At 40.3% G+C, this 15254-nt stretch overlaps 2 protein-coding genes across 2 annotated transcripts in view; both read left to right on the forward strand.

Annotated features, from left to right (window-relative positions):
• LOC110582272 (phospholipid-transporting ATPase ABCA3-like) overlaps positions 1-13117 on the forward strand; it is a 165165-nt gene extending 152048 nt beyond the window's left edge. The window contains exons 26-30 of the mRNA XM_044915266.1: positions 2509-2696; positions 3364-3534; positions 3904-4094; positions 12404-12477; positions 12880-13117. Coding sequence (XP_044771201.1) covers positions 2509-2696; positions 3364-3534; positions 3904-4094; positions 12404-12477; positions 12880-13002 — 747 coding nt within the window. The 3' untranslated portion in view covers positions 13003-13117. The remainder of the gene's footprint in view (positions 1-2508; positions 2697-3363; positions 3535-3903; positions 4095-12403; positions 12478-12879) is intronic.
• Positions 13118-14835: 1718 nt separating this feature from the next.
• LOC110582271 (phospholipid-transporting ATPase ABCA3-like) overlaps positions 14836-15254 on the forward strand; it is a 142530-nt gene continuing 142111 nt past the window's right edge. Inside the window, exon 1 of the mRNA XM_044915267.1 lies at positions 14836-14874. Within this exon, the coding sequence (XP_044771202.1) occupies positions 14836-14874 (39 nt within the window). The remainder of the gene's footprint in view (positions 14875-15254) is intronic.

Below are 15254 nucleotides of genomic sequence, written 5' to 3' on the forward strand. Positions count from 1 at the left end.
ACTGAAGAAAGAGAAATTAAGGAATCAATTCCATTTACAATAGCACCAACAACCATAAAATACCTAGGAATAAACCTAACCAAAGAGGTAAAGGATCTATAATCTAGAAACTACAAAACACTTGTGAAGGAAATGGAGGAAGACACAAAGAGATGGAAAAATATTCCATGCTCATGGACTGGAAGAATAAACATTGTGAAAATGTCTATGCTGTGCAGGGCAATCTACACTTTCAATACAATCCCTTTCAAAATACCACTGACATGGGGCACCTGGGTGGCTCAGTTGGTTAAGCAACTGCCTTCAGCTCAGGTCATGATCTTGGAGTCCCAGGATTGAGTCCTGCATTGGGCTTCCTGCTCAGCAGGGAGTCTGCTTCTCCCTCTGACCCTCCTCCCTCTCATGCTCTCTGTCTCTCATTCTCTCTCTCTCAAATAAATAAATAAAATCTTAAAAACAAAATAAAATACCGCTGACATTTTTCACAGAACTGGAATAAACAATCCTAAAATTTGTATGGAACCAGAAAAGTCCCCGAATCGCCAGGGGAATGTTGAAAAAAAAAAACCAAAGCTGGGGGCATCACAATGCCTGCCTTCAAGCTATATTACAAAGCTGTGATCATCAGGACAGCATGGTATTGGCACAAAAATAGACACATAGACCAATGGAACAGAATAGAGACTCCAGTAATGGACCCTCAACTCTATGGTCAACTAATCTTTGACAAAGCAGGAAAGAACATCCAATGGAAAAAAGACAGTCTCTTCAATAATGGTGCTGGGAAAACTGGACAGCCACATGTGGAAGAATGAAACTGGACCATTTGCTTACACCATGCACAAAGATAAACTCAAAATGGGTGAAAGACCTCAATGTGAGACAGGAATCCATTAAGATCCTAGAGGAGAACACAGGCAGCAACCTCTTTGACATCAGCCACAGCAACAGACAAGACATGTCTCCAAAGGCAAGGGAAACAAAAGCAAAAATGAACATTTGGGACTTCATCAAGATAAAAATGGTTCTGCACAGCAAAGGAAACAGTCAACAGAACTGAGAGGCAACCTATGGAATGGGGGAAGATATTTGCAAATGACATTTCTGATCAAGGGCTGGTATCCAAGATCTAGAAAGAACTTCTCAAACTCAACACCCAAAAAACAAATAATCAAGTCAAAAAATGGGCAGAAGAGATGAACAGACACTTCTCCATAGAAGACATACAAATGACTAAGAGATATATGAAAAAGTGTTCAACATCACTAGCCATCAGGGAAATACAAATTATTTAGTTAACTAATAACCTTTCATTGTTTAAAGTGGCCTTCTCACTGCATCAAAATATTTGTTGTTCAAAATATTGCAAGAAGTGGCGCCTGGGTGGCTCAGTCGTTAAGCGTCTGCCTTCGGCTCAGGTCATGATCCCAGGGTCCTGGGATCCAGCCCCATGTCGGGCTCCCTGCTCAGCGGGAAGCCTGCTTCTCCCTCTCCCACTCCCCCTGCTTGTGTTCCCTCTCTCGCTGTGTCTCTCTGTCAAATAAATAAATAAAATCTTCAAAATATTGCAAGATGTATTGAGTTCTCTTAACACCTAAATTAAGAGTGTAGTCTTAGAAATTTGTTTTTTAAAATTTGTAAAGTATAGAGGTTTTTAAAATATTCATTGTTGTTATTAGTGATTTTAACTTAAATTTTAGTCAGATATTTTCTCTAAATATTATAAAATTTTTATAATATGTTGTCTTCTTTTACCATCAGTATGACTGAAATAAGAGCTAGGATCCCAGTTCTACTCACCTACATTTTAAACAATGGTCATAAAGTTATATTGCATATAAAAGAGCCATGAAGACCCCAGTTATTGCCCAACTATCTACTACCACTACCAAAAAGTAGGATTCACTGAGCTGAACCTAGATATTATTGTCGAACCTCTCCTTCTAGACAGTCTTTGGTTATGATATCCTAGCATCCCTTGAGACTAAACCAATGGAGACGTATAAGAGAAAATAAGGTACCAAATTTCAAAAATATCCACCCAGTTATTAACACTATACATCACACTGGTGATCTAGATCTCTTACTTTTTAGGGTCATCAGAATTTCCTGTAGGCTTACAATGAGTAAAGTTTGAGCCAATGGTAGACTAACCTCTTTTTATCTCATTCTGCTTCTTCAGGTGAATATACTTATGTAAATAGGTGCACTGTTATTTCAAGATTATTTTCCATTTATTTAATCAATTGGTTATGGCCATATATAGGGAGATAACATCATGATAGAAAAACCCATACTTTTGCACACTTGTGTTCCAATACATGACAATGGCTTCCAGATGCAATGATTCTATAATCACTGGAGGAGAAATTCTTTGGAAAAACTCTATGGGTTCTAACCTTTTTAGAGGCATGGGCTGGAGAACTACAGGTCTTCTATGTTATCCATATTTACTATTATGCTCAGTAAGATAGTTGAATTGTGCCCATTGTTATTCTCTTATTTCAGGTAAGGTCAAAAATTGGCTATTGTCCACAGTCTGATGCTTTGCTGGATTACATGACTGCTCGGGAAATTTTGGTCATGTATGCCAGGTTGTGGGGTGTTCCTGAGACCCAGATTACACAATATGTGAATAAACTGTTGCAATCACTAAATCTGGAACCCTATGCTGACAAGTTTATTTATACTTACAGGTGAGATATTATACTGGTGCTCTCATTGCGCTAATATTGATGAGTCTCCTGTGTTTCTGCTCTTTGGAATGGGTGGCTGCTGTTTAACCAAAGTTCCACTGACAAACAGAGGCAACAATTATGAAGCAATCTCATGCCCTGCCAGTGTTTAGATGCCAGCAATAAAGCAGACCTAGACAGTATCATATCTTCCCTTTGCAGAGATGGAACTCAAAACCTTGGTACTATTAGAATTGTAGCCATTGAATTACAAAAGAGACCATTTGTCTACCTCTATAGTTCTGTGTCTCTCGGATAAAGAAAATGTAAGATTCTTTGTATTAGCCTGGCCACTATGTTGCTTATGTATCTAAGAATCCCAAGGAATCTCAAGAATAAGAATATAAATTTCACTGATAACATGGCTAAAATTGATTTTGTAAACAAAAGTCACTTTTCTACATTTCAAATGAAAATGATTTGATTTATGCAGGTGTTTTTGGATCTGGTGCGTTGATTGAGCTGCATGTAATCAGCATTTTTAGTACTTCTGCTTGTTCCCTGACTCAGCATTTTGGAAATAGGCAAATTGTTTTCTGTAAAAGATGACATGTATTAAATAGATGTTTGATGTATTAAATTACTGTAATGTAATTTAATCTCTGCTTCTGCTTTTTTGACCATGAAGTGGAGGAAACAAACGTAGACTGAGTAATGCCATTGCCCTAATGGGAAATCCCTCAGTCATCTTCCTGGATGAGCCATCAACTGGCATGGACCCAGGGGCCCGGCGCCTGCTTTGGAACACAGTAACAAGGGCACGTGAAAGTGGCAAAGTCATCATCATTACCTCTCACAGGTGTGGTTTATTGGGAGGCTTGATTAAGGATTGGAAGTGTTTTCATGGCTATGGGAGAACAGTATTTGGGGCTTGCAATATAGGACAGTAAACGTGCCTAAGGATGAGCTCCTCCTGAATCCTAGTGAAAGGAATGGCCAAGAATTCTCACTGAGAGGAGAGGGCAGAAAGTTTATGATCTGTTCCATTTGAGAATTTCGTTCTCAGCTACTTTGAACTTGAAAGTATCTCCACTTTCCATGATGTTGATGACAGGCAAATGCAACTTCCATTTTAAAGAGTTACAAAATACTGGAAAGTTGAACTACAGAATGTCTTCCAATGGAGGTCTTTTCAGCCTTACATCATTCTGGTGTCTTGTTTTGCTAGTATGGAGGAATGTGATGCCCTCTGTACCAGGCTGGCCATCATGGTGAAGGGAAAATTCATGTGCCTGGGCAGCCCTCAGCACCTCAAGAACAAGTTTGGCAATGTTTACATCCTGAAGGCTAAGTTCAAGATGGATACAGATGAGAATGAATTAGAGAATTTTAAAAAATATATTGCAACGGTTTTCCCAGGTAAATTAGATTGGTTAGGCTAACTTCGTTAGAGATGTGTTAAATCATATTAGTTGTTCTCACCACCCAGATGGCATGTGTCTCCAATAACTATTTCTTGTGAGGTATTGATATTTATTGATCTTCCATATTGAGATCCTTTTTATTTTTAAAAAATTTTAAAATTATTTTTAGAGAGAGAGAGTGCACAAGCCAGGGCAGGGAGGGATAGAGGGAGAGAGAGAATCTTAAGGAGGCCCTCATGCTGAGTGTGGAGCTCAATGTGGGGCTCGATCTCACAACCTGAGATCATAACCTGAGTCAAAATTATGAGTTGGATGCTTAACAAACTGAGCCACCCAGGCGCCATTGGAGATCCTTTTTAATATTTGTTCTTATAAAATCCTTGTGCCTGGTTGTGTTAAGAAATTTTCACAGAAAGAAATCCACAAACAAACAGAAATACAGTTGACCCTTGAACAACATGGATTTGAATGACATGGGTCAACTTATACATGGATTTTTTTTTTTTTTGGTAAGTACAGTACTGTAAATGTATTTTCTCTTCCTTATAATTTTCTTAATATCATTTTCTTTTCTCTAGCTTACTGTATTGTAATAATACAGCATATCATACATATAACATATACAATATATGTTAATCAGCCGTCAGTAAGACCTCTGGTCAACAGTAGGCTATCAGTAGTTAAGTTTTGGGGGAGTTGAAAGTTATACACTACTCCCTGTATTTGCTCAAAGATCAATAGTATTCACCAACCTTTTGTATATTAACTAGTAGGGCAGTTGTAGATTAGGACTATCTGTATGATTTATATATCTAAAGTCATATGTTTGAACATAATTCTCAATTATTTGCACATATAATCTGTATAAGTCTGCTAGGGCTACTATAATAAAATACCACAGACTAGGGGGCTTAAACAACAGATATTTATTTTCTCACAGTTCCTTGGCCAGAAGTCCAATATCAAGGTTTCAGCAGGTCTGGTTTCCCCTGAGACCTCTCTCTTTGGCTTACTGATGGCTGCCTTCTTGCTGTGTCCTCACACAGCCTTATCTCTGTGTGCACATCCCTGGTGTCTCTTCCTCTTCTTATAAGGACACCAGTTGTAGTGGATTGAGGCCCCATTCTTACAACCTCATTTAACATTAATTACCTCCTTAAAGGCCCTTTGTCCAAACACAATCACATTTGGGATTAGGACTTTAGCATATGAATTTGAGGGGATACAATTCAGTCCATAATATCATCCATCAAAACTTTAAAGGTTTTTTTTTTTCCTTGCACTAATAATATAAGTCTGGTCTCTTTCTGTCAGAGCCAGGATATGGAATTGAGATTCAAATAAGAATCAGTAAACTTTTCTCTTCTTTCAAAAGTAGCATGCTTCTACAAGCTAAATTCAGTAAGCAGCTCTCTGCCTATATGGTACAATACCAGAGAAAGCAACTATTTTTTTCTGTCCTTTACTTCTCTTTCCTAAATATAAAGCAGGGACATGTCAAGACTTAATAATTCTGATTTTTACCTTAGTTTCCACCCTGCTATGCTGAGCAAAATATCATAGAAGTCTGTTGTGTGTCAGGCAGGGGAGTCAGACTTCTAAGCAATGGGAAATAGCATGATGGATTATGCAATAAGAATGGAGATCAGAAAGTAGAAAGAAATGGATTGTAGAGTACATGTGGGGAACATATGTGTGGGAAATAGAATTTCTTTAGTGCGTAGTCCATTAGGAAGTTCAATATTCACTTATGCATTCATTTGGCAAATATTTCTGAGTACTTGTATCAGAGTTCTAATTGATGTGGTCCCTAAATCACCACAAAGAAAAGCTGTGACTAGAAATATCTCACTTTGTGCTACCCTAGCAACTTGCTCTACTTGAAGAAGGGACACTAAACACTGACCCAAAACTTATCCCCAAGGATGTGGACACAAGAACTTTAATGGGAATGTGGGTTTGAGACACTTTTTCACCTGTAAGGTGGTTGTTGCCCCATTCTTCCTCACATTATTTTGAGCAAATAGCTATTCAAATATGACAGAACTGAAAAGGAACCGACATGGAACTCATATGTAAATATTAGCCTTTAAAAAGAATAAATAAATATTGCAAGCAAAGGCAGCTGGAATATCCACTTCTATAATGGGCTTACCAAAGGAATGATAAATATTTAGTATAAATGGTTGCATGAAAGAAAATACTAAATCACAATGGGAAGCCTAAGAAATTAGATGAATAGACAACAAAAAGATATGGAAAGACAACTGACAGCATTTTTTAAAGTAAACAATTCAGTGGCATCTGGGTGGCTCAGTCGATTAAGTGTCTACTTTCGGCTCAGGTCATGATCTCAGGGTCCTGGGATGGAGCCACACATTGGGCTCCCTGTTCAGTGGGGAGTCTGCTTCTCCCTCTCCCTCTGCCCCTCCCCCCGCTTTGCACCTCTCTCTCGCTCTTTTTCAAATAAATAAATAAAATCTTTAAAAAAAATAAAGTAAGCCTTTCAAAAAAGAATTAAGTACCAGGAACAAATAGACAGTATAGGAACTATAAGGGAAATGGAGATTGGATTGGAGAAAAAGAGGAAAACATTAAACAAAAAGATAAACAATCATTTGAGAGAAAGTAAGAAAGAAGGAAGGGAATGTTAATACAACACAATCATAAAAGTAGTCTACAAAGAAAAAATGTCACAGAATAGAATAAATACTAAATACTATCAAGAAAATTTCCTAAAATAAAAGAAAACAAAACCTAACTGAAAAGGCAAATCAGACACCTCCCCAAAAAACTGACCTCAAATCATTAACGCCAATGAATATGCTAATATAACTATTGCACTTTAATAATAAAGTAAGGGGGAAACTTTGGATTTGCAGACAAAAAGACATATATAAAGGAAATAAAATCAGATTGAGCACAGACTTTATAACAAGAAAGTTTTATGCTAGTAGAGCATGTAAGATATTTAAGATACTCAATGAAAGAAAAATGCAAGCCAGGTTTTTTTCCTCCAACCAAAATGACTTTGAAGATTAAAAGTCACAGTCATGGGCGCCTGGGTGGCTCAGTCGTTACCTGTCTGCCTTCGGCTCAGGTCATGATCCCAGGGTCCTGGGATTGAGCCCCGCATCGGGCTCCCTGCTCGGCAGGAAGCCTGCTTCTCCCTCAACCACTCCCCCTGCTTGTGTTCCCTCTCTCGCTGTGTCTCTCTGTCAAATAAATAAATAAAATCTTTAAAATAAATAAAAGTCACAGTCATGAACACATAAGAACTCGGGGAATATTGTTCCCATCAGCCCTTTCTGAAGAAAATAAAAACAAAAACATTGCAGATCAACTAAGAAATGATTGGAGAAGCTTCTGCATAAGAACTAATGGACATTGAATAAATGTAACTGTAGAACTAGGGCTAAATGCAGGGTATTTGTGTGATAAAATATCACATACTTGATATATATTTTAGAAATACATGTATAATACAATTATCAAAAACAGGGAAAGAAGGCAAAGAATATATGGAAAGTTAAATATGATTATTGAATATATATTAGGTATTAGCTGTTAATGATAGAATATTGCTTTAAATTGCATGTTGGTAGAGGGAACTGAGAGATTACTAGCACAGAGAATGTTGTTCATAAATGGAACCAAAAGACAGTATCTCAAAAAAATGGGATTATGGAGATTAGTATAAAGATATTAATATGAAGTTATTCATTAGAACAAAAATACAAACCTTTGTATGTTACAAATATAACAGGAAGTAGAAACAACCATCATACTGGGAGTGTTTGTGCATGTGTGTGTGTGTGTGTGTTCATTTATGCATATACGTAGATCTATGCATTTCCATTTCCACGTAAATATAGAACAAGATAGGGGAACTGCTACAGAACATATTGGTACTATCAATCAATCAATACATAAAAAGGCTTAGCTCCAACTAAATGAAAAAGTATTTTTTCAGATTGGCTAACAAGCAAATTCCAACTCTCTGCTGTATATAAAAAAACATTACTAATGCAAACTGAATAAGAGAGATTAAAAACAAAAATATGGTCTTCATGATTTTATGCTAGCTCCAATATTCAACTCTAGCAATATATTAAAATTTTAGCAAAATCTTCTTACTATATGGTGTCCATCAATGCCTGCCTTATATAAGCAAATATTTTCATCCTGTTTCTCCCTGCAGGTGCCTGTCTCTCCCCAACATATTGTGTTAGTTGTTTGTCCAGTGTTTGCCTAATCACAGAACTGATGAGTTAAAGAAAATACATTAATTTGCAATTTATCCAACCTTTTCTTTTTTGAAGTGTGGGAGTGACACTTTCCCACTTTCCACACCTCTGACGTGAAACCAAAGTTGGTACAACCAATTATAAAAAAAGCAATGGCCCAAAAATTCCACCTTCAGGTATACCTTAGATACTTGCATCTACCTGTCCTCTGAGATAAGTAAAATAATATTTAAATCAGTGATAGTCACAATATTCAGACACTAGAAGCACCCCATAATCTATCAGCATGGAAAATAAATTAATGGAAATAAATTATGAAATAATCATATACCAGATTGCTGTACAGAAAGGAAAAAAAATGAGTGAATTATAACTATATGAAACAACACGAATGAAACTTATAATATTGAGTGATGTCATCAAGATGATAACATAGGTCATTCCTGACTTCAGTCCCAGTCACAAGAAGAACAACTAGCAATTATCCATAGATGAGACATCATTGTGAATATCCCAGAACATGAGAGTGAGGCTAAAGCAGCCTCCTGGACAACAGAGACTGAGAAGGATCGCATTAGAAGGGTAAGAGGAGGAGCTACATACCAACTGCATCACCCTTTTCCCCAGGCTGGCACACTGAGAATGCCCTCCTAAGCCTATGGTTTCTCCAGTGGGAAAAAGAGAGCCAAAGGTGAACATCAGGTTCTCCAGTATTGCTGGACACTTTCTGGGAGGCCCACTTGGGTCTCACCTTACAGGGATCACTGAGGAGCTTTACCACTGGGGGTCACATAGGAACAGAGAAGGTGGGTAGTACTTAAAGCAACCAGCACTCAGACCATGGCAGATCACATTCCTACTTGTACTGGCATTGGAGCAGAGATCCCAGTCAGTGGCTCTGCCCATCTGCAGAGCTGAGCTGGTACTATGTGTGGCCTGGGAACTGGAGGGTACTTCTGCCTAATTTGGGTCCCCAGTCAACAAGATGTGCCAGGTGTGGAGCCCATCCTACAGCCCCACTGCCCAGAGAAGTAAATGCAAAGTCCTGACCAACTGCTGAGTATAGCCTCCAGTCCTGCCCAACAAGGAAGTCTGGCCAGAGAAATCAGGAAGCCAAGGAGCCCATCCTACAGCTGCACTTTCATCACTGTCTTGTCAGAGATTCTAGCCAATAGCTCTGTCCACCTGCAGAGCTGAGCCATTGACCCCATCTGACCAGTGAACTCAGTGGGCAGTCTGCCTTATTTGGGTTCCCTGCCAACAAGTTGTGCCAGCCGTGGAGCTTGTTCTATAGCCCCACCTGGAGAGAGAAGCAAATTTGCAGCCACACTCAACTGCTGAGTATAGCCTATGACCCACCTGATCAGGAAGCCTGATCAGTGAATCCAGGAAGCTATGGAATTCATTCTACAGTCAGCTTGGACTGGGAACCAAACCAACAATCCTGTCTCCTGTTAAGTATAGTCTCTGGCCCCACATAACCAGGCAGCATGCAGAGTGATCTTGGACAGCCTAGGAACCTAGCCTATGGTACTGCTCTCCAGCAGATCCTAGACTGTGACCTTGCGCAATTGCTGAACAAAGCCTATGGAGTCGCCCAGGCAAGGAGCCCAGGCAGTGGACCCCACATAATCATGGAGCATAGCCCGTGGCCCCATCTGAACACAGAACCCAGACAGTGACCCTGCCCAACTGTGGAGCACAGTCTCTAGCTCCATGTAACTATGGGAGACAGCTGGAGGCCCCCCTAAAAAGTAGCCCAGCCTGTGACTTTACCCAGCAATGAAACACAGCCAGCAGCTTACTAGATTGTAAAGGCCAGCCAGCAGTCCTGCCCAGGTTTGGGACACAGTCATAGCCCCTGCATAATTTTAGAGCACAACTTAGGCCTTATCTGACTCTTAGCCTTGCTTGTGGCTCCACTAGAACACAGAGACCAGATGGTAGCACCATCCAGTTGGAGAGCACAGCCTGAGGCCTCCCCCAAACAAAAGCAATGGTGCTTAGTCCCTAGCCCTACCCAATTGTGGAGTCCAAACCCCTGCTGGCACCACCCTGGTAGGGAACACAGCCTGTACCTCATCTGGCCAGAAGTGGTTAAAGAACCCGGTAAGGGCACCACTAGACTGTGGAACACAGCCTGTAGCCCTGCTTGAATGCAGAGCTCAGTTGGTAGGATAATCAAACCATAGAACACAGATAGCCCCTCCTCTTCCCCCCACCTCAGAGCACAAGCATTGGACCCACCCAAACCAAGACCCTGATAACAAGCATTGCCTGCCCATGGAAGCTACCACAGAAATAGTCCAGTACCTCAAGCTGATGGGTAAAGGTCTGTCCCTGCTGAAGTGAACCTATAAAGTCTAGGAGACTACTTACTCAAACGTTCAGGCACAAACATGAGGAATCAAGGACCACAGACTCTGCCTCCACCTTTATTGTGAATGTGATCAATACAACAAGGGAAGAAGAAAAACAAGAAGGAATGTGAAGCTGTAGTAGTCAGGACAGTGGTATAGGGAGTTTCATGTGAATAGAACAAGCTGTGCTCATGATGGGCATGCAGATGGAGTGCATGGAGTGGGTGACCTCCTAAGATAAATGTTTCTCCTAAGTCAAGCATTTACTCCCTGGATGAGCGCATTGAGCCGCAACAAGAATCTATTTTCAGCCCAGATACCTTAAAGGGGCGAAATTTTCCAGACACTCCTTCTTTGCTTTTCAACTAATCTCATCCAGGGAGGCATGTGTTTATTAAATCTCTAGCCAGGCACTATGAATTCCCACAATCTTCAGGCACAGTGTAAAAGTAGTGTGCACAAAGGGCTCAGGGAGTACCTATGCCTGTTTGCTGTTTGCTCCCAGGGCCATTGGGCAGGAGGGTACTTTTGGACCCTGATTCTGACACCAGATCTGTTAAAAGATAAACTGGTGCATATTACAATTTTCAAGAGTTTATTAGCGCATATATCAATTCTAATTGGGCAGCACCACACTAACAGTGATGAGGAGGACTCCACAAACAGGAGCTAAGGGAGAGGTTTATATAGAAAAGACATATGGGTAAGCAAGGGAATATTTGGTTTGCTATAGCTTAAGCAGTTATCTAATTTGCAAAAACCTAGTTGGCTATTTGTAGTTGTCTGTTCTTGAGTTTCGTTTTCTCAGATTCAAGTGCATTTTACTCTGGTTTAGGTTTCGATTTACTTACAGGCTACCAAGGCATTGGACCCACTTCATTTTTTTTTTTTTAGATTTTATTTATTTATATGAGAGAGAGAGACAGAGATGGTGAGAGAGAGCACAAGTGGGGAGGAGAGGGAGAAGCAGGCTCCCCGCAGAGCAAGGAGCCCGATGTGGGACTCGATCCCAGGACTCTGGGATCATGACCTGAGCCGAAGGCAGATGCTTAACTGACTGAGCCACCCAGGCACCCAGACCTACTTCATTCTCATGACTTCTTTGATTACTTTAACATATATTTTAAAACAATTTTAACCCCAATTAATTTAATTAGTAATAATTTGCAAATATGCAATGGTAAGTAGAAACACATCTATCTGTTCTGAATTTGAAACGGATACCCCCCCTTCCCTCTCATTCCACCAGTGGATTCTTATTCACCTGTAAAAGAAATAAGAACACAACCTGACTTTGGGGGCTTATATTTGTGATTTCCTCTTTCACAGGGCATGTGAAGAATAGTAAGCCTTGCCAAGCTCTACTCCCCAGCAAACACACTGTACATGCATACACAACCAGAATGAAAATCCTACCAGTTCATATTCTCAAAACTTGGTTTGTGGCAACAATAGCAATTTAGAAGTCTCAAGTTTTCTACATTGTGCATATGAGCTAACAATTTTTTTGTGACTAAAGCCTACTGAAAGAATTAACCGTGTCACATATACTAAAGAGGTGGGCTTTTGGATGATGTCCCTCTTTTATTCTCCACATTTATTCATCCCTTTATTGTGTATAATTAAGCTGATGTAGCAATATTTTGGAACTTTAAAATGAAATCTGTAAGATTATTCATCTATCTTTCCTTTCCTAGGTAGTGAATTAAAACATGAGAATCAAGGGATCCTTAACTACTACATTCCCAGCAAGGACAATGGCTGGGGAAAGGTAATTGTAGCAACCATGCTCTTCTAATGTTACATGTTAAGAAAGCACTAATGATGGGAAGTGTTTGGGATTGTCACGTGGAATGGGAGCCTAATGTTATAGAAGGAGCAGAGACTTTAGGTTACTTTTCAATGGTTCCTAGAGTTTAATTGCTTCAGAATTCCACCTCTATATCCCATGTTTTTGTCCCCCTCAAGAAAATGGGGACAGAGAACTGCTTCCTCGCGGATTCTCAATGATCTATTCTGTCATTTTCTCATCTCCCCCATCTGTGCTTTTTGTCATCAAACAATAACTTGGTAGGAGTTGGAGTAAGTGGTAGAGAGGCTCATCTGGGTTGAGTGCCAGAAGGGATGGCTACAATGGTAACTGCACTTCTTTTTATTCCTGTCATTGCTAAAGGTGTTTGGTATTTTGGAGGAAGCTAAAGAGCAATTCAATTTAGAAGACTATTCCATCAGTCAGATAACGCTGGAACAAGTCTTCCTGGCCTTTGCTACGCCAGAGAACACAGAAGGAGATTGAAAAAAAAAGGGTGCAATGAGATTCACTTCTAACTACTGACACTATGTATTCCTTAGTACTCTCTACTACACCTGGATACATAGAGAGGCATTTCTGTGTGTGTATATCTTGATATATATATATGTGTATTTATTTATGTAATAAAGAGTTCCCCCAAAAGAGACCATATGTCAGTTCTTTGTAGATTTACCTGGATGGCTTGTGCAAATCTAAAATTCCTGGGTTTTTTTTATGCTAGAAACATGTAAGAGCAGCATTTATCAGGGTGGAGACAAAGACTTATTCCTGAGTATTTTGAATGAACAGAAACATCCAGAAATGATGGGGCTGTCAGATGGGACAGCCTGAAGAGCAAAAGCTTTATGTTTTAGCAACTGAATTATATGTCAGAAGATCATAAAGCCTGGGGGGGGAAAATCATCTTTCCCATGAATATGCATGTGCACACACACACACCAATTTTATAACAAAAAGTCAAATTAAAATCAGTGTCAGAGTTTATGGTGATAAGTTGGATTATTTCCAAAATTCAAAACAAGATTCTACATTTGTCTACATTTGAAGAGAACTTTTGCTCCAAGAATATTTAGAGTCCAAGAAAGGAAGCAAAAACATTCTTTAAAAATAGTGTTTACTTTTCTACTCTTGCCCAATTCTCTGATTAAAACAAAGGAGAAAAAAGGCATAGAGGGAGACAGTTCTTCTGAATCTTGTTTGGGCCCATGGAGTCCCCCATAAAAAAGCATGAGAAATCTAATCACTTCTCTAGATTCATGGGCAGATAAGCAGACAAGGAGGATGATCCTCCTGAAATTACAAGATGGAAAGAGTCACTGAAGCTGTTCTATTTTGAGATGGTTTGGGGGTGATGGTTTTTATATCCTCAATTGGATATTGTAATAAAGTGATATCCAGAAACTATTGTTTTATTGTTTTTAGCTGTAATATAACTTTCTATAGGTTCCAACCAATATTACCCATAGATCTCTGCCATGTGATTTCAGTAACTGCAAAATTTGTTTCCCAGGCTGGCCATCTCTAAAAAAGGAGAGAAAACTCATTAATTTAAATTTATTTTATTATTTTATTTAGTTGCATCTCATCACCACTTGGCTTTATTACTGATCCTTTAAAAAAATTCCTTTAGTCAGGTAGTCTTTTTCACTGTCCCTCCCTATTTCTCAACCCACCTCTTCTCCCAAGAAACAACAACAACAACAACAAAGGGTACATTCCTCTACTAAGCACTTCACTGCATTGCATCATTTAATTGTGCTACAAGCCTCTGAAGTAGGTGGTGCCGCTCTTATTATCCTCACTGTACATGGGAGGCACAGAGCGGTAAAGGATTTACCCAGGGTCACCCAGCAAGCAAGCAGGAACATCTGTCAATATCCCCATTAGGAGCCAGGAAACCACACAGCAATTTGAACGGGAAAAGTTAAAAGAATTATTAACTATAACAGGGGGTTAGCCATACGAAAGTACAGAGAATGCTCAAGAATACACTATGGCTGAGAGAAATTACCCAAGGAAGAAACAAACTTGGAAGAGGACTCCTCCCCAAGGCTGGGATTCAGATCATCTTGGAGAAGGTAAAGTTGGTGGGAAGTTCCCTGGCCTTGGGTCGAGGCTGTTCCACACCCGCTGAGAAACAGGAAATGCCCCATAGGGTACAGGCTGCCTAGGCTGGCCAACAGGGAACCGGCTGGATCTAGCAAGCAGGAAACTTTTCTGTGCTTGTTGGCAGGCTGGTGCTAGGAAGGGGCACCTGCGAGAGTCACTGAGCATCCACGGTTAATGAGCGTGGGGGTGTAGGGTGAATGCCGCGAAATGTCCTCCACCCCTGCTGCTGGCAGCAGCAAGGTGATAGTAAGAAAAATCAAGAGAAAACACCCGAACCTGGACCAGCAGCCCTTGGTCCTGCAGGGTCCATGCAGCACGCTCTCCTGACAAAGCTTAACCTGACAGCTCAAGAGCCCAGCTCCGTTTAGCCCTGAGAGGCCAGAACCCGATACCTGGTCCAGTAGGGAAGAGGTTTGCCCTCTGATCGAATCCAGACCCTGGGCTTCCAACCATTAAGCTACAGTGGAGGTGCGTATTGGCTGGGGCGGAGGTCCGCCAAGAGAAGCGACCATCAGTGAACTGGAGCAGCATGAGAGAGGTCCGGGGGTGAGGCCCACTGAGTGGCTGGCGGGTCAGGGCAGCGGTGCAGAGGACGCAGTGGGGGTCTCCACGCGCTGAGCGCCCAC

The sequence above is a fragment of the Neomonachus schauinslandi genome, chromosome 5 (assembly GCF_002201575.2).
Source record: "Neomonachus schauinslandi chromosome 5, ASM220157v2, whole genome shotgun sequence".
NCBI classification, from domain to species: domain Eukaryota; kingdom Metazoa; phylum Chordata; class Mammalia; order Carnivora; family Phocidae; genus Neomonachus; species Neomonachus schauinslandi.